This window comes from Muntiacus reevesi, chromosome 17 (assembly GCF_963930625.1).
Source record: "Muntiacus reevesi chromosome 17, mMunRee1.1, whole genome shotgun sequence".
Lineage (NCBI taxonomy): Eukaryota > Metazoa > Chordata > Mammalia > Artiodactyla > Cervidae > Muntiacus > Muntiacus reevesi.
The window spans coordinates 55,551,788-55,571,133 of record NC_089265.1 but is presented as its reverse complement, the minus strand read 5'-3'; the positions used below and the strand labels follow the sequence as shown (position 1 = coordinate 55,571,133).

The 19,346-nt window shown below is 48.7% G+C and overlaps 1 protein-coding gene across 2 annotated transcripts in view; it reads right to left on the bottom strand.

Annotated features, from left to right (window-relative positions):
* UNC13B (unc-13 homolog B) overlaps positions 1 to 19,346 on the bottom strand; it is a 197,173-nt gene that overhangs the window by 1,657 nt on the left and 176,170 nt on the right. The window contains exons 16-31 of one of the 2 annotated variants that reach the window (XM_065907909.1): positions 13,569 to 13,696; positions 12,844 to 12,929; positions 6,831 to 6,957; positions 6,603 to 6,699; positions 6,226 to 6,369; positions 5,841 to 5,918; positions 5,289 to 5,366; positions 4,960 to 5,048; positions 4,569 to 4,721; positions 4,324 to 4,447; positions 4,160 to 4,216; positions 3,892 to 3,972; positions 2,797 to 2,944; positions 1,301 to 1,357; positions 407 to 499; positions 69 to 228 (exon numbers count right to left, since the gene is read on the bottom strand). In XM_065907909.1, the coding sequence (XP_065763981.1) occupies positions 69 to 228; positions 407 to 499; positions 1,301 to 1,357; positions 2,797 to 2,944; positions 3,892 to 3,972; positions 4,160 to 4,216; positions 4,324 to 4,447; positions 4,569 to 4,721; positions 4,960 to 5,048; positions 5,289 to 5,366; positions 5,841 to 5,918; positions 6,226 to 6,369; positions 6,603 to 6,699; positions 6,831 to 6,957; positions 12,844 to 12,929; positions 13,569 to 13,696 (1,700 nt within the window). The remainder of the gene's footprint in view (positions 1 to 68; positions 229 to 406; positions 500 to 1,300; positions 1,358 to 2,796; positions 2,945 to 3,891; positions 3,973 to 4,159; positions 4,217 to 4,323; positions 4,448 to 4,568; positions 4,722 to 4,959; positions 5,049 to 5,288; positions 5,367 to 5,840; positions 5,919 to 6,225; positions 6,370 to 6,602; positions 6,700 to 6,830; positions 6,958 to 12,843; positions 12,930 to 13,568; positions 13,697 to 19,346) is intronic. The other variant, XM_065907910.1, reaches the window with a different exon arrangement.

Genomic DNA, 19,346 nt, shown 5'->3' with positions numbered 1-19,346 from the left:
TCTCTTAATTCTTACTCCACAGATCACCCCCATCCCACAGTCCTTCAGATCCCCCAACCACAACTTACAAGTGAAACGTCTCGTTGTACTTGGGAGCCCAGTTGTTACTTTTTGACTTGGTTGTGAACTTCCTCTTTTTATCACTTTGGTGAGGGCCAACCATGGTGACTTCCACAAAGGGCCGGAACATACCTGCTGTCTGCCACTTGAGGTCATTGGCAGCCACCACTACACAAACATGGAAACCTGTGAGGCAACCCATCACGCATTCCCAGTTCTTGAGCCCCCAGCTGGGATTCCCCTTGGAGGAGGGCTAAGCTGAAGGGTCGGAATAGGCAGTCCCTGCCTGACTGATGGGGCCACTGGGCAAGAAAAGGCCTCAAGCCTGTGCATCCATGCCACTCACCTTTCACCGTGACCTTGTGCTCCCCAGTTCCAGGATGTGTAAACAAGTCCACCTGAATAGAGACTTCTCCCACAGGATCATCCACACCGGAGCCTGCCGGGCAGAGGGACAGATGGTTCCCTACTGGAGAACTGGAAGACTTTACGCCCAGTTACTCCAGGTAAAACCAAGAGCTGGGAGGCTACTATTCTACACCCTAAAGCAAGAAGCAGTCACCCACAGAAGCTATGGAGATGTGAGCCACGGGGAAAGAAAAAGAAAGGAGATGAAGAATGAATGAGGCTGTGTATTAAAATACAAGTCAGGGTGACCACATTTTAGGTGAAACTTCTTCCAAAACTACAACTGGAATCTCTCAGGTTCTCCAGACTTCTCTTATCTCCTGGGCTGAAGAATTTTTCATTGAAAGATGTTGGGAAAGGACAGTGCCGCCATCCTATACTTTGCTCTGAATATTGTGTCCACCCCGCGGTTTCTCAGCAGAACAATGCGGGTCCCGTCTAGCCCAAAGCAGCACCTTCCCACCTATGGGCTGCACACGGCGACTCCTTCCCACTCAAACCTGGGCCTCTCCACACCAGCTCCCCAGTGCCCCTGGCAGTCTGCAGGCCCCCTCAGTAGAGGCCTCACTCTATTTGGGGAAAACCTCGGTACCCTACACCCCAGATAAATTTTTTTTTTTGTCCTCAGATGGAGCAGTGGGGGAATTCTGAAGACAACTATTGTTAACCCCGTCTTGGACTGTACAAATAAACTGCCCATCTCTGAGACTTGGGATAGAACTTCTGACCTTTGACATCTGGTTCCCTCAGCCCCACCTTAAGCAGCTCATTCTAGTTCACAGGGGACAGTGTTAGCCCGTGTTCGATTCACATCTGCAGGTGTATAACGTACCCTTTTCCGGCTGAATGTCCTCATTGGCAGTAAACCTAATACCTTTCCCATCGTGCACTAGTGAGCACAGGCAAGTCAAGAGGTCGCAGCGGCAGGACAGAGAGAGAAGAATCAGTTAGAGCCCAAGAAGTTCACAGGCATCCAGAGCAGCGCTACACTTATTCCAAGGGAGCACAGAGATGGAGCAGGGTGGAGAGAGAAGTCTAAGAACTGGGGCCGGTGACTGCGCCAAACTATACTTAACAGTTTGCACATCACAGACAAGGCAGTAGAACATACAGAAGTTTCTGAGACCGGCGGGACACAACAGAGAAAGCTGTAGGCCCTAATTTCCTAGACTCCAAATAACAAAGCAGTGGGTGGAACACACACACACGACTGCAGGCTCCCTGTGGTCACCACCCTTGCCTGGTCTTACTTCCTGGGTGCCCACTCCAGCCTCACCTCATCTTTATACATAGCTCAAAGCTCAGTGTCTCTGAAAAGCCTTTTAGATTAACTCCTAGCCTCTCTGATGTTATGGGCCTTTACACACACTCAACTCTGTGAAAGATCCCCCTGTCTTGCTGAGCAAGGCTCATAACTTCTTTTGCTCTTTCTTCTCACTCTGGACTTAAAATCAAGAACACACATGGAAAATGAAACAGTACTGCAGGTCCCCCTGCATTTCTTCACTTTCCATCAACCCCATCCTAACTACTTAGATCCCCTTCCACTTCCCATCCGGGTCAGTTCACAGCTCAGTAAGACTTAAGCCTTCCCACGCCCAGCCCCCTGCCAGGTTCACTCCTCCAGGCAGCATGCCTAGGTTTCCCTGGAAGGAGTAATTAATGATTGCACCTTGAAGGTCCTTCCCAGGACGACCTCCTCAGGGTCACGGTCTGAATTTCAGTCTGAGCCGTGTTTGTGCAGATATGTTTTGTTATGGATGGGCCTCCCTGGAGACAGGGAGGGGTCCTGAGAACTGGAAATCGTGGGGAGAGAACCAGCTGCCTGGGTGCCCCGTGCACTAGCATCACCCACAAGGCTGGAGCCTTAGGTCTGTACAGCCCCGTGATCCGTACTCTCCTTTCAAGTGCTCCCACGGATCATCCCCTTAGTCATCTTCTCATCCACACTGGAGAATCTGGGAATCTTTGGCTCCCAAAGCTATAAGACTTCGTGAGTATCTTAACCACTCATTCTCAAGGCTTTCTCACACATTTTCCCTATCAAACAGGGTATACTCCTTGAGCTCAACACACATGCACTGGCCAGATGACGTTGGGAAATGAAAGCTCAGGCACATCTCCCAGATCTCTGGGATTCCTATCTGGTATGAGTCTGGGGTAGGTAGGGGTAAGGACTGGGGTCCATCAAGAAAATCCTGATGTCTGTGTGTGAAGGGCTTTCTGAAGAAGTACCTGGAGCATCCCTGAGGGCCACAGGAGGCTGACTCCCTAGGGGCAGAGACAGCTCAGGGCGGGGCGCGGGGACCCGAAACCCTTGGGCCTTACCCTGGGCAGTCTGTGAGCGCACGAAGGTCTTGATGAGAGTGTCCGTGGTCTGCGTGTACAGGGACAGGGCATAGCGCAGGGACTGCAGGTCTGGGCTCTTTTCCAGGAAGGTCTTCTTCAGCCCGTTGCCTCCGGCGTGAAAGTATTGCTGAAAAAGAATAACCGCCACTGCGCCATCCCCCTTCAGAGAGACAGCTCCCCAACAATGTCCTCAGAGAAAGGACACCCAAGCAGAGGCCGGCAAAGATGCCAGAAGAGGACAGGGAGTCATTCAATAAGCAAGATCAGGATCACAGAGCCAGCGTCACAGTCTCTCAGGTGCAGAGTCTTATGTGAGCATCTGGCAGGAGTGGTAAGGGGTGGCCAGGCTTCTGGATGTGATGTCTGATGGATGAATCCACATGGACAGGCCCAGAATGGGATAGAAGCTTTTTAGGCAGAAGCTTTTCAGTCAGAAGTGGTGCTTTACCCTTGGGAACCCTTAGAGCACTTGATACCCATGACATACCTCTCTCCCCAGTGCCCTGAATCACAGCCCACGTGTACCTGCTTTATTACCTCCTTATACCAGATGATAGTCTGGTTACTACCAAATTATACCAGATTATAAGTATCCTGATGCAGGAACCATATCTGATTCTCTCTGCATCCTTCCTAGTGTATAGTGCCTGGACACATGTTGTCTGGTTGAATAAATGAATGCATAGTCGGGGAAAAAAATACCCTTTGAAACCCAAATGATTTTAAACATAAATGAAGAGGTTAGCCTGATCTGGGATATTGGATCTGGAAGATTAATTCCCAGTGGGAAGTATTCCAGAATGACAATGAAGTTACTAAGTGAACTAAAGTGTCCTCAGAAGCCAAGAACAAATGTTCTAGGTCTTTAGTGATTCACCTGAGGCCACACAGAAGGTACCATTTTGGTTGCTCCCAAGAGGAATGTGGATGTAACAGAGAAAGATGCAGACACAAAAACCACTCTCTCCTGGATGTGGGGTGGCAAGAGCCCAAGGGAACCCTAATCTGGCAGAGTGGAATGCCAGGACCAAGAGGGTAGGGTAGGAAGACAGTCTGGAGGAGGGGGTTCTCCACCTTGATGGTGTCCAGGGCGAGGTCAAGGATGGCACACTGCTTTGGAGTCAGATTCCGTGTTTCCTCTCGAACCATGTGGTCCTGGAGCCCCAGAGAAAGCAACAACATCAGGATAGCTTGTGGCTGTCACGAAAGTCCCCCACTTGTCAGCCCACAGCTGCATGCCCCTCTCCTTCTCCTCTTCAGTCTTCAGAGCTCAGATTTCCCCCTCCAGGCAACCCCTGCCCCTCCCACCTGGCTGCAGAAGGACCCCACGTATCCAGAGTACCTTGAGTTTGGAAAGCTGGCTCAGCTCCTTGGCAGCAGTGAAGATCAGCTGGGTGCCCTGGGCAGAGAGAGAATCATTCAAAGCAGAGAAGTGCAAACCCCATCAGGAAGCAGGGAGCCGGGTGAGGGACACAGCAGGAGGAAGAGGAAAGGAGCTGTCCTTACCGTCTGGTCAGTGAGTGGAGGCAGAACGATCGTCCTTTCCATCGTGTTCATTACCACCCGCCAGAGCTCCTTCAGCACGCGCTTCAGGACCGTCTTCTCACACACAGCGGCAAAAAGCGTGAGGCTGCAGGGCCAGGCCGCAGGTCAGGATGGGCTGAGTGCTTGAGAGACCCCTCCCTGAGCAGCTCCTCTGCCTGCCTCTGCCTGCTTCGTCCCCACAGGACAGCCCTGGGTACTGTACTCACTTGCCGTCCAGGAAGTCCATGAGAGGCCGGAGCACACTGTCTGCATCCTGGGTCACCGAGGCCCGTGCGTTGGGGGATGCGTTCCCTGGGCCCCGCACCTGGCTCAGGATGTCAGCCATTTGTCGAACGCACTCATCGATCCGCACCTGGAAACTACACACGCGCCCACAGTGCAGCCCTCCTTGGCCCCCGCACACACTGGCCCTCAAGCAGCTCCGGCGCCTCGGCCCCGCTCTGGCACACCCACGGTGCAGCTCCGACAGCGCAGGCCAGCAGGAAGAGGGGAAGGTGCACAAGGGTGCGGCTGGGTGGAGGCCAGCGGGGCAGGGGCTCGGGGACTGGCCAGGCACCACGCTCGGCTCCGAGGGCCGGGTGTTCTGGGGCCACTGACCTGTTTCCAAACACCATGCTGAGCTCATCCAGAACTGCATTCAGCTTCACCTGAAGCTCCTTCAGACTGTCTGCAGTCTCAGGGTCCAGCTGCATCCACAGGAGGCAGGCTTGGCTCAGCTGCTTCTCTTAGGCCTTTCTTCCCTCCTGTGCCCCGACCCCTCCCTCCGAGGGCCTCTACCCCAGTGCCAACTCAAATCTCTCAGCTCAAACCAGTCCAAACCCCAAGCTAAACTTCAGGTCCAGACCCGGTCAGGAGAGGGCAGAGTTCTGCAGCTGAGGAGCTCGGGAATAAAGGGAGAATGCGGCAACCCTGGACCTCAGACCTACCTCCTTGCCTCCCATGGCCTCAAACATCTTCTCCAGCTGCACCCTCAGCTGCTGCATGTTGTTCATCAGAATGCAAGGCTGTGGGGACAGACGGAAGTGTGAAGTCTGGGCTCCATTCAGCACAGGACGCAGTCTAGGGCCCTGCCTCTCTCACATGGCTCCAAAAACCACACGGGATTTACAGCACGTGTTACACCCGTCTCTCCCTAAGCACTGAGATCTGGAAGCAATGCTGACAGCTCTCCCTAAATGAAGACTAGAAGCAAATGTTTCTGCTTTAATCCTGAATGGGGGAGCCCCAGGTGTTCATGGGATTACCCTTTATAGCTCTCTGAATGTATTAAAAAAAAAAAAAAAAGAAAGAAAGACTAAGCAAAGGTCTAGCTCAGCAGAGGATAAATTACCAAACGGAGGCTCAAAGGAACTCCTTATCAGTTCTTGTTGTTTTGTGGCATAATCTCAAGCACAGCCCTGCTGGGAATCACAAGTCAGGAGCATCACCCCACCCTCAGCTCTGAGGATAGTTTCAAAAGCGAAAAGCCTGGCCCTCACCATTTTCTCCTTTGTGCAGTAAGCTGGGAAGTTCTTTGACAAGATGTCTGCATATTCCATGAGCACCTTTCCAATGGTCTGAGAAGAAAGGGGAAGAGGAAGGAGAGGGGACCCTTAGCTTTCCCCATGAGGATCACACCTGGGGTCACACATCTCCCAGAACAGTAACAACATGTACATAAAGAGGAATCTCAAAGTAGGGGACCAATCTCCCTCTCTACCCCACTGAAACAAACCCACCTGTCCACCCCAGGTTCAAGTAAAGGAGCATGGGGTGACGCTGGGCTGTACCCAAAGGCCATCAGATAGAGGGGTTGATCTCAGGTCTGTAGATAGGCCGTGAGTATAACGGAGTAAGGGGAAAAGGGTAGGAGGGTCACGGTACCTTAGCAAATCTCCTCATGTAGTGGGCAAGGATGTTGGGGTCTGGGCATTCCAATTTCCGGATGATCTCAAAGCTCTGATTGAGCTGTGTGAAGACGTCCACCACAGAGCAAGAGAAGAGTGCGTGCTCTGATGTCTGCTGGAACTAAGGAAGGCCACACACAGGGTCACCATCTGCAGCTGCGGCCTCGTCCCACGTTTGTCAGGCCCTGAAGGGCTCTCTGCACAGCAGGGGTGGCGCCACGGCCCTGCACAGCCCTCCTTATGGACTCCACCAGGTGGGGACGGCCATCCCGGCTAGCGCCCAGGGACTCCTGCTGCCAGCTAATTGCTGGGAGACCCGGCTAGACACCTGTGAAGTTCAAGCCCCTGACTCACCCCATCCTTCTTATCTCGTTCCAAGGCCCCACGCAGGAATTCCAAGGACACATCCTCATTCTCGTCCAGCCACTGCAGGACAAACTGCTCAAACCACCTGCAGCCAGGCAGGAAGACGGAGAGGTTGGAGCTGGTGCTGGCAGCTGCCACGTGCCTGGCAGCAAGGATACTGGCAGTGCCCAGCCCCTGAGCCCCCCTTCCCTCCGCAGCCCCCACGTGATGACTCACGCTGGGTACTCAGGCACCTGGCCCTGGAGGGCAGGCAGATCCTGGACGTATTCATTGTGCAGCCACTTGACCTTGAAGTGCAGGTTCATGTAGTCAGCGCTCTTGCACAGCCTGTCCTTCTCATGCTCTGCTCGGGGGAGGGAGGCGGGGTCAGGTACCACAGCGCAGGCCACGCTTCCTGGGCTTTCCCAAGGCGGATCCAGCTGGGCGGCGCTACCAGATGTCTTAGAAGAAGGGGGACTTCCCAGCACCTCCCCACAGCCATCTCCCCCTAGCACTGAGTATTTTGCTAAAAGCCTGACCCAAACCTTCCTTCAGAGGCTAAGTCAGACACCCAGATAAGGCCCATAGTCTTCCCGTGCTGGCTTTTGGAAGTGCAAGTGAGATGCCGGCCACTGGTGAAGAAGAGGAGAAAAGAACATGGGCGCTAAGGCTGACCAGTGGGGAAACCACCCAGGATGTGAGGGGGATGACGCTTTACTTTACCCTTTATCTTCCAGGGCTTTACTAATCCTAGTAGCTGAGCCATGTCCTCAGATGGACTTAAATGCAGAGATGGGCAGTCATACATGACATACATGGGTTACTGACAGCCACACAGAGACAGGGAAAACCAAAGTGGGCCCAAGCTAACAGAAAGAGCAGTTGAGCAGCCACAGTGAACACAATCCTGAGGTAAACTGAACAGTCCCAGAGCAGAGCTGAAACACTGGAAAAGGAACTCTCGGAGAAGTATGCAAATAAGTCAGTGTGGAAACCAGGGAAACACAGCCAGATGAAAGAGCCATCCTGCTACAGGAAATGGGATGCTTATGTGAAAGGTTATACAGCCAAGTCTGCAGAGGCTACTGGGAAATCTAGGATAAAGATCACCAACAGCTTGCCCAGAGAGTCTAGAGCACTGGCCACACCCACAGGTTTTCTTCATCTACCCCCTTTAGAGATGAAGCATTAATTTTGTTTGAATAATAAAAGCCAACTATGTGCTTCCATATAACATAATAGTGAAAGCAAGCAAAATGGGGAGAATGCTGAGTGACAGGGCGGGGAAGGTCGCTGTCCTTGGGAACACTACCGCTCAGCTCCGAGTTGCCACGGCTGCTGCTCCTCCACGTCAGACAGGACAGCCAGCTGCCCTTGTGAATCAGAGCAGCAGACGCCCAGGGAGGAAATGCGAGTCTGGGATTCAGCCTCAAGAGGCTCCTTTGTCCCGGGAATGTCATCTCCTGGCACTGCAGGCAGCACCGCCTCAACCCGAGGTGGCATTTACAGACTCTTCTAAGAAGCAGTGAGCCAGAGAAGAGGAAAAAGGAGTAAGGCTACAGGTAAAGGGACAACAACCAAAAGTGCTTACCGCCCAGAAAGAGGACTTTTCGTATGCGAATGGCAGTGCAGGCTTGTGAGGAAGCAGAGACCCAACGGGCAATACAGAAAGTGAGCGAGTCAGGGACGCCAAAGAGACCCTCCAGGGCGCCCCGTCCTCTCCCCGCTGCTGTCCTTAAGCCAGGCCGAGAACCTAAAAGCTAAGAAGGAACCACCCGGGGGACCCGCTCTCCTTTCTGGTCAGCAGCCCACTGGGACAGGGGGCAGTGCTGCTCCATCCCTTCAGCACTCCCTGATTCTTTTCTTCTAGGCATCTCCAAGCTACTGCATTTGCAGAGAAGTCTCACTTGCTCTGTCAATCCATAATCTGTACACTGGCCTCAATCCCTAATCTCTTTCTTTCTTTTTTTTTGATATTTTGAAATTTTTTTTAATATATTCTGGACACAAGTCTTTAAGCAGATACATGTTTTACAAATATTTTCTTCTGGTCTTAGTTTGTCTTTGCATTTTTTATAGTATTTTTCAAAGGGAAGAATTCTTAATTTTCATAAAGTTCAGTTTGTCTTTTTTCTCCCTTCATGGATAATGCTTTTGTTTTTTGTTTTTTTTATTTTTCAGTGGGTTTTGTCATACATTGATATGAATCAGCCATAGAGTTACACGTATTCCCCATCCCGGTCCCCCATCCCACCTCCCTCTCCACCCGATTCCTCTGGGTCTTCCCAGTCCACCAGGCCCGAGCACTTGACTCATGCATCCCACCTGGGCTGGTGGTCTGTTTCACCACAGATAATATACATGCTGTTCTTTCGAAACATCCCACCCTCACCTTCTCCCACAGAGTTCAAAAGTCTGTTCTGTACTTCTGCGTCTCTTCTTCTGCCCTGCATATAGGGCCATCGTTACCATCTTTCTAAATTCCGTATATATGTGTTAGTATACTGTAATGTTCTTTATCTTTCTGGCTTACTTCACTCTGTATAATGGGCTCCAGTTTCATCCATCTCATTAGAACTGATTCAAATGAGTTCTTTTTAACGGCTGAGTAATATTCCATGGTGTATATGTACCACAGCTTCCTTATCCATTCGTCTGCTGATGGGCATCTAGGTTGCTTCCATGTCCTGGCTATTATAAACAGTGCTGTGATGAACACTGGGGTGCACGTGTCTCTTTCAGATCTGGATTCCTCAGTGTGTATGTCCAGAAGTGGTATTGCTGGGTCATACGGCAGTTCTATTTCCAGTTTTTTAAGAAATCTCCACACTGTTTTCCACAGTGGCTGTACTAGTTTGCATTCCCACCAACAGTGTAAGAGGGTTCCCTTTTCTCCACATCCTCTCCAACATTTATTGCTTGTAGACTTTTGTCAATCCCTAATTTCTAATTAACTTCTGTGGTACAAAACCTAACAGGATGAGTGACGAAACACTGGCCATACTTTATTCTAACAAGCCTCATGGAGTCATGCTCCAGTGGTTACTGGAGGCTATTGTTGGGGGGCAGGGGTGTTAGAAGGTGGTTGATCTGTTAAAAAGGGGCAATTGAGTAGCTCAACCTTCTCCTGCCCCTGACTTCCACGTTCCTTCCTCCCTTCATCTTTCTCCTTGGAGAGTTCTTTCAACCTCGTGATTTCAACTACCAGACTGCTGACGTCTCCCCCAGATCTCTCTCTGGTTCTGATCATGTCTGTATGAGTCTCTGATGGAGCATCTCACTATGCCTGGGTTTAACTCCAGTAACCATCTTTTGCTATCTTAACATCTCCAGCTGAAGGTGAACATAGTATCCACACGAATCTTACCCTCTTGTTCAATACTGAGCATCACTTTCAGGTCTTCCTTCTTCCTATCTATTCACATCCATTTAACCCACCAATGCCTGTTAATTTCACCTCTAAAACTTCTCTGGAATTTATGCATTTCTTTATAGTCACACTTGTACCTGTCTAGGTCTCATCATCACCATCTCCAACCTGGATTACTATAATAGTCTCCAAACTGGTCCTCCTCCAACCTATTCTCCGTATGGTAGCCAGGCTAAGTGGCTTTTCTATATTAAAAATGTGGTCATGTTAATCCCTTGTTTAACCTGGGTTGCTGTTCAATGGCTCTCAATTGCCTCAGGATGGAGTCCCAAATCCTAAATATGGCCTAGAACCTCCTGTGTGATCTAGCTCTACCCTGCTTCTCTGTCTTCATCTCTCACTCATCTCTTCCCTACACTCTAAGGTGTTAATCACACTGACCTGCTGCATCCAGGTCCCGAAGCATGCCAGCTCTCTCTAGAACCCAAGTCTCCGAACGTACCGTAACCTCCGCCTCAGATGTCTGTCTCTCCCTTCCCTGTCACGAATGCCTCCCCTCCCCGCCAGCCAAGTTCTGTCATCCTTCAGGTGTCAGTCAGTATATCACCTCCTACAGAAAGCCCTCCCGTGCTCTCTCCAGATCTGGGTTATACAATTCCCAGCACCCAATTTTTATTCCCTTGGGAGCACTTAAGTTTGAACTGTAACTGCCAATTTATAGGTCTGTCATCTAGCCTGATCTGAGCTTCTCACCGGCTCGGACTATGCCTCATTTATCTCATGGGGTCCCAACAACCAGCACGGTATGTGGCACAAAGAATGTACTCAATATGCTTGGTGAACAGGGTGGGGATTTACTGAAGAGACTTTCTGTTCTGTATCCTAACTGGGCCAGTAGTTACACAGGTGTACTTATTTGTCAAAGCTCATCAAATTGTACTCTTAGAGTGTTATTTTATTTTATGCATATTACACCTCAATAAAGTTGACTTTCAAAAGGCTGAGTGAATGGTAGCATTTTAACAGCAGCAGTCAACACTATCCTTTTATCAACCAGGTCTCCAAACCCCTCCCCTTCTCTTGCCCTTCACCATTCTGACAGTCACTAAGCCCTGTCACAGCTTCCTTCAGATGTCTATCCAAGCCCATTCTTCCTCTAAGTTCTCTGCTATAATTCCAGCCCACCCCCCTGCCATAAACGATCACATTGTCTGCACCCAGCTTCCAGTCTCTCCCTGTTCTGCCTGCCCTCATTTTCCACTGAGGTAAAATCTTATAAAAATACTACTGTGTTAACACTGCATCTCTGCTCATGTGCCTTTAATAAATGTCAGGCAGTATGCTAAGTATGTCACATACATCTCAGCTACTTCATTACCTCAGCGAAATAGATGCCATCATCACTCCCATTTTATAGATGAAAAAAAAAAATGGGAGCTCACAAGAGTTAAGTAGCTTAGTCTAAGAACACACTGTGCAGTAAGTGGTAAAACTGAGATTTGAAACCAGGTCAACATGAGTTCTTTCTTTAAAGCAGTTTTCAACTCTTTTATGTTTATTTTAAACATCAGCAGAATTCCCCTTTTGAAAGAAATTTCATTTAAAGTCTCATATAAAATTGATAAAAGCAGAGCTGACTTAGCAGGCAGCAGTTAGAAGTCCTGGAGCCCAGGACTGCACGCCCCTCTCCTGCCCCCACCTCCACCCTGCTCTCGCCGTTTCCCCTTTTTACTTATTTCCTCTGCTTGAAAAACCTCTGCCCAGCCTTACACTCTTGCTCTTGTGGAATCAATACACTTTTCACAGGTACTTGTCTTCCCGCCCCCACCCCCCCAAATCCACTGGAGCTGGAGTTCTTTAAGAACTGGGGCAATACTCCCCGCTTCACTCACCACGTGCTGCCTGGGGGAAAGGGACATGTGACCAAGTCAGAGGCCGGAGCGGCTAAGGCATGGGCTGCAGCCCCAGGCATGACCCAGCGCGGACAGGAGGCAGCCTGCTCCGGGAAGAGTTACAGAACGTGCTCGGACAGCACGTGACCGTCTCAAAGTGAGCACAGATCTGCAAGGCTTCTTTCAGCCTCAAAACGTACTGCTCCTGAACCTCAAGCGTTTAAAAGCCTGAGAGGGTTACCCGCTTCCCCCACCCTAGCCAAATAACACACGCAGACTCTGGTTTGTCCTTGCTCCAGACTGCTCCCCCTCCATCCAGGCCCACTTTCACAGACTGAGGAGACGACTAGCGTAGCATACAGCGACAGGAAATGCAGCCAAGTGAGTGAGCACAGATGGGCAGAAACAGGAAGGTCTGACACGGGTAGGGAGTGACCTCTTTGTGGGCCAAAGTGGGAAACGAACAGAAGAATAAGCAGAATGAACAAGATGAGTAATAACTGGTTCCATGGAAAAAGTGAGGGAAGTATCTTTCTGGGTTTGTCATGCCAGTCTAGAACAACTTTCAAAGAAAGTCAGGCCAGGCAGTCTACGGTGTGAGAAAATAATCTTATCTATGTATTTAAAGTTCCATGATTCTGTAAAACTGTAAAGGCAAGTGTCGTAAGACTATTCTCTAGGGAGTGGGCCACTTGAGAACAGCTAGCATGGGAAGAGCTGATCTCTGGGCTGGGAAAGTGTGAAACAGGCGCTTGCTCTGGAGCTGGAAGGAGGAACCTACATCCACACAGCAATTCCCATCACTCCTTTGGTTGAAGCTTTGCCTACGCAAGGTCTCCTGCGGCCTATCACCCACTCTGCCTAGAATCCCTCTAGCTTCTCACTGCACTATTCACCTAGAACATGTAGCTGTCTGGGAGAATAAAGGGATGGCGAACAGGTGCTTTGGCTAGGGGTTTGCAGCCCACTGCCATGGGCACACCCTTACCCTCCAGTGCATATTTCATGTCTTGGGCAAAGAGTTGCCACATCACTTCTGCGCTGACTTTTCCCACATTCAACTCCTGGGGAAACCTGGATGATGGAAGAAGACACAGTCAGAGAATACGGCAGAGGCATTTGATTTGAGTAATTCTAAGGCCAATAGGACTAGTTCTTGGAGGTCAGATTGAAGAGAGGAGAAGCCTAGGAAACAGGGCCAGACTCCAACTGCAGAATAAGGACCCAGGGCCAGTGGTAGGCAGAGGGACACATTGGAGCAGAGGATCCCCTCAGGCAAGGTGGCCCTACGGGAGATGATGCCTAGAAGGCAGGGAACTCTGGCCAGGAGGAGAAGGGTTGAGGCTGAAAGACAAGCCCAGGCTAAATACGCTAGCAGAAGGAGCAAGGAGTTGGGCATCAGAAGGCTCTCTTTATTCACAGTGGATAGACACATGCAGGCCTGGTCTCTGGGTCCCCAGGGACGCCGAGGGCAGCCACTCCCAGAGGTCTCTCTCCAGGGAGGCTGGCTCAGTCTGGGCGGGGCCCCTCATTATGTTTCCACACCTGTCTCCAGAAAGAGTTACCCAGACAGATACAAGGGACAGAGGGACAGACGGACGAACAGGAGGAAGAGGTGGCACTGTGAACACACAGAGACAGGAAAGAAAGAGGCTGTTAGACAGGGGGACAAACCAACCACCAAACAGAAAGGCCAAGTGCGGCGACACTTACTGGTTCAGAACGAGGGTGTAGGAATTCTTATCTTCCTCTATGATTGACACAATGAGTGTGATGAGTTTGGGCCAGAAATCCAGGTTCCTAATGCTGGGTCCCTGTTCCTCTGGAGGCAGCTCCTGATTCTTATTCCCGAAAAGATGGTGACAGATGGTGAGAGTCAGAGGAGAATATGGAGAGTCTTCCTCTCCCCCTTCCCCACGCCATGCCCCTTCCTTTAGAATCAGGCACCCTTCCTCTCCTATACCCTGTCTTCCACAAGACACCACCAGCCATTCTATCAGAGCGGTGACCACTGGGAGGTCCTTGGACAGAAAGAAGCTGTCCCTGAGAACTTCTCTCCCAAGCTCCAGAGCACTGCTCTAATAAGCTTGATCAGTCCAGGAGACATAAAGATGCCTGTCCCCCTTCCTTCTTACCCCAGTAGCTATGAGCATAGTGAATTCCTAGTTGAAGTAAACAGTCCTTCAGTCTAAATAGGTCTAGTTGCATGTGATCCCCACTGGCAGTTCTTCTATTTGAGTGGTGGCCCTCCTCTAACATCACCCACTGCCCCACCACACACAAGTACATCTCAGTTCTGAGAAGTTCCTTCAAGTTCTGCAGGAGCTACAGAACAGATCCAGCATGCAGGCTGGCCCAGCCCTCAGGGAAGCAAAACTTCCCTTAGCCTCCTGAAAGTCATTAGGGCGAAGAATTGCATTTGGAAGTTATTTGCCTAGCTGGATAAGAAAAGGCCTTGGGGAGCCAAGAATATTCAATGGGGAAAGGATAGTCTCTTCAATAAATGATGTTGGGAAAACTGGATATCCACAAGCAAAAGAATGAAATTGGACCCATATCTTATACCAGCCACAAAAACTAACGCAAAATGGATTAAGGACTTAAATGTAAGACCTGAAACCATAAAATTCCTAGGAAAAAAAACATGGAAAAAGCTCCCTGATAGTCATTTTGGATATGACAACAAAACCAAAAATCAAAAAGTAAGACTATATCAAACTACAAGGTTTCTACACAGCAAAAGAAACAACAAAATAAAAAGACAACCTACAATTGGTGGAAAGTATTTGTAAACCACCTATCTGATAAGGAGTTAATTCTCCAAATAGATAAAGAACTCACACAACTCAATAGCAAAAAGCAAAACAAAAAAAAAACCCAACTGACAAAAAAAATGGGAAGAAGACTTAAATATATATTTCTCCAAAGGAAACACACTAATGCCCAACAAGTACATGGAAAAGTTTTCAATATCACCAATCACTGGGGATGTGGATGTGACTGGTGATGGAAATAAAGTCCAATTCTGTAAAGAGCAATATTGCATAGGAATGTGGAATGTTAGGTCCATGAATCAAGGCAAATTGGAAGTGGTCATACAGGAGATGGCAAGAGTGAACATCAACAATTTAGGAATCAGTGAACTAAAATGGACTGGAATGGGTGAATTTAACTCATGACCATTATATCTACTACTGTGGGCAAGAATCCCTTAGAAGAAATGGAGTAGCCATCATGGTCAACAAAAGAGTCTGAAATGCAGTACTTGGATGCAATCTCAAAAACCACAGAATGATCTCTGTTCGTTTCTGAGGCAAACCATCCAATAGCACAGTAATCCAAGTCTCTGCCCTGAAGAGTAATGCTCAAGAAGTTGAAGTTGAACGGTTCTATGAAGACCTACAAGACCTTCTAGAACTCACACCCAAAAAAGATGTCCTTTTCATTATAGGTGACTGGAATGCAAAAGTAGGAAGTCAAGAAATACCTGGAGTAACAGGCAAATTTGGCCTTGGAGTACAGAATGAAGCAGGGCAAAGGCTAATAGAGTTTTGCCAAGAGAACGCACTGGTCATAGCAAACACCTTCTTCCAACAACACAAGAGAAGACTCTACACATGGATATCACCAGATGGTCAATACCGAAATCAGACTGATTATATTCTTTGCAGCCAAAGATGGAGAAGCTCTATACAGTCAGCAAAAACAAGACTAGGAATTGACTGTGGCTCAAATGATGAACTCCTCATTGCCAAATTCAGACTAAAATTGAAGAAAGTGGGGAAAACCACTAGACCATTCAGGTATGACCTAAATCAAACCCCTTATACAGTGGAAGTGATAAACAGATTCAAGAGATTAGATCTGACACTGTGCTTGAAGAACTAGGGATGGAGGTTCATGACATTGTATAGGAGGCAGTCATCAAGACCATCCCCAAGAAAAAGAAACGCAAAATGCCAAAATGGTGGTCGGAAGAGGTCTTACAAATAGCTGTGAAAAGAAGAGAAGTGAAAAGGCAAGGAGAAAAGGAAAGACATACCCATTTGAATGCAGAGTTCCAAAGAATAGTAAGGAGAGATAAGAAAGCCTTACTCAGTGATCAATGCAAACAAATAGAGGAAAACTATAGAATGGGAAAGACTAGAGATCTTTTCAAGAATATTGGAGATACCAAGGGAACATTTCATGCAAAGATGGGCACAATAAAGGACAGAAATGGTATGAACCTAATAGAAGCAGAGATATTAAGAAGAGGTGGCAAGAATACACAGAAGAACTGTACGAAAAAGACCTTCATGACCCAGATAATCATGGTGGCCTGATCACTCACCTAGAGCCAGACATCCTGGAATGTGAAGTCAAATGGGCCTTAGGAAGCATCATTATGAACAAAGCTAGTGTAGGTGATGGCATGCCAGTTGAGCTATTTCAAATCCTAAAAGACAATGCTGTGAAAGTGCTGCACTCAATATGCCAGCAAATTTGGAAAACTCAGCAGTGGCCACAGGAGTGGAAAAGGTCAGTTTTCATTCCAATCCCAAAGAAAGGCAATGCCAAAGAATGCTCAAACTACCACACAATTGCACTCATCTCACATGCTAACAAAGTAATGCTCAAAAGTCTCCACGCCAGGCTTCAAGAACACGTGAACCAAAAACTTCCAGATGTTCCAGCTGGATTTAGAAAAGGCAGATGAACCAGAGATCAAATTGCCAACATCCGCTGGATCATTGAAAAGGCAAGAGAGTTTCAGAGAAACATCTCCTTCTGCTTTATTGACTATGCCAAAGTCTTTGACTGTGTGGATCACAACAAACAGGAAAATTCTTCAAGAGTTGGGAATACCAGACCACCTGACCTGCCTCCTAAGAAATCTGTATGCAGGTCAGGAAGGAACAGTTAGAACTGGACATGGAACAACAGACTGGTTCCAAATAGGAAAAGGAGTATATCAGGGCTATATATTGTCACCCTGCTTATTTAACTTATATGCAGAGTACATCATGAGAAATGCTGGGATGGAGGAAGCACAAGCTGGAATCAAGATTGCCGGGAGAAATATCAATAACCTCAGATATGCAGATGACACCACCCTTATGGCAGAAAGCGAATAAGAACTAAAGAGCCTCTTGATGAAAGTGAAAGAGGAGAGTGAAAAAGTTGGCTTAAAGCTCAACATTCAGAAAACTAAGATCATGGCATCTGGTCCCATCACTTCATGGCAAATACATGGGGAAACGATGGAAACAGTGACAGACTTTACTTTGGGGGGCTCCAAAATCACTGCAGGTGGTGACTGCAGCCATGAAATTAAAAGACGCTTGCTCCTTGGAAGAAAAGTTATGACCAACCTAGGCAGCATATTAAAAAGCATAGACATTACTTTGCCAACAAAGGTCCATCTGGTCAAAGCTATGGTTTTTCCAGTAGTCATATATGGATGTGAGAGTTGGACTATAAAGAAAGCTGAGCACTGAAGAATTGATGCTTTTGAACTGTGGGTTTGGAGAAGACTCTTGAGAGTCCTTTGGACCGCAAGGAGATCCAACCAGCCCATCCTAAACGAGATCAGTCCTGAATGTTCATTGGAAGGACTGATTTTGAAGCTGAAACTCCAATACTTCGGCCACCTGATGCGAAGAACTGACTCACTGGAAAAGACCCTGAAGCTGGGAAAGATTGAGGGAGGGAGGAGAAGGGGATGACAGAGGGTGAGATGGTTGGATGGCATCACCAACTCAATGGACACAAGTTTGAGGAAGCCCCAGGAGTTGGTGACGGACAGGGAAGCCTGGCATGCTACAGTCCATGGGGTTGCAAAGAGTGGGACAGGATTGAGCGACTGAATTGAACTGAACTGAATCATTCAGTTCCAGACCACGCAGAAGCGTGCCGGCTGCAATGGACCGCGCAGAAGCGTGGCCCTGAGAAGCTAACCCTCGCCCAAGGTTGGGGTGGTGACCGAGAGCACCAGGCTGCGACGGCACAGGAGCGGCTGAGAGGAGCTACTCCACGCCCGAGGTCAGGGGAGGTGGCCGAGAGGAGCTACTCCACGCCCAAGGTCAGGGGAGGTGGCCGATAGGAGCTACCCCACGCCCGAGGTCAGGGGAGGTGGCCGAGAGGAGCTACCCCATGCCCGAGGTCAGGGGCCGTGGCCGAGAGGAGCTACCCCACGTCCAAGGTCAGGAGGGGCAGCAGTGAGGAGATAATCCTCATCCAAGGTCAGGAGCAGCGGCTGCACTTTGCTGGAGCAGCTGTGAATAGATACCCCACATCCAAGGTAAGCAAAACCCAAGTAAGAGGGTAGGTGTTGTGAGAGGGCGTCAGAGGGCAGACACTGAAACCATAATCACAGAAAACTAGCCAATCTGATCACAGGACCACAGTCATGTCTAACTCAATGAAATTAAGCCATGCCGTGTGGGGCCACCCAAGACGGATGGGTCATGGTGGAGAGGGCTGACAGAATGTGGTCCACTGGAGAAGGGAATGGTAAAACCACTTCAGTATTTTTGCCTTGAAACCCCATGAACAGTATGAAAAGGCAAAATGATAGGATACTGAAAGAGGAACTCCCCAGGTCGGTAGGTGCCCAATATGCTACTGGAGATCAGTGGAGAAATAACTCCAGAAAGAATGAAGGGATGGAGCCAAAGCAAAAACAATACCCAGTTGTGGATGGGACTGGTGATAGAAGCAAGGTCTGATGCTGTAAAGAGCAATAGTGCATAGGAACCTGGAATGTTAGGTCCATGAATCAAGGCAAATTGGAAGTGGTCAAACAGGAGATGGCAAGAGTGAATGTCGACATTCTAGGAATCAGTGAACTAAAATGGACAGGAATGGGTGAATTTAACTTAGATGACCATTATATCTACTACTGTGGGCAAGAATCCCTTAGAAGAAATGGAGGAGCCATCATGGTCAACAAGAGAGTCCAAAATGCAGTACTTGGATGCAATCTCAAAAACCACAGAATGATCTCTGTTCATTTCCAAGGAAACCATCCAATAGCACTGTAATCCAAGTCTCTGCCCCGACCAATAATGCTCAAGAAGCTGAAGTTGAACGGTTCTATGAAGACCTACAGGACCTTCTAGAACTAACACCGAAAAAAGACGCCCTTTTCCTTATAGGGGACTGGAATGTAAAAGTAGTAAATAGAGAAACACCTGGAGTAACAGGCAAATTTGGCCTTGGAGTACAGAATGAAGCAGGGCAAAGGCTAATAGAGTTTTGCCAAGAGAATGCACTGGTCACAGCAAACACCCTCTTCCAACAACACAAGAGAAGACTCTACACATGGACATCACCAGAAGGTCAACACTGAAATCAGATTGACTATATTCTTTGCAGCCAAAGATGGAGAAGCTCTATACAGTCAGCAAAAACAAGACCAGGAGCTGACTGTGGCTCAGATCATGAACTCCTTATTGCCAAATTCAGACTTAAATTGAAGAAAGTAGAGAAAACCACTAGACCATTTAG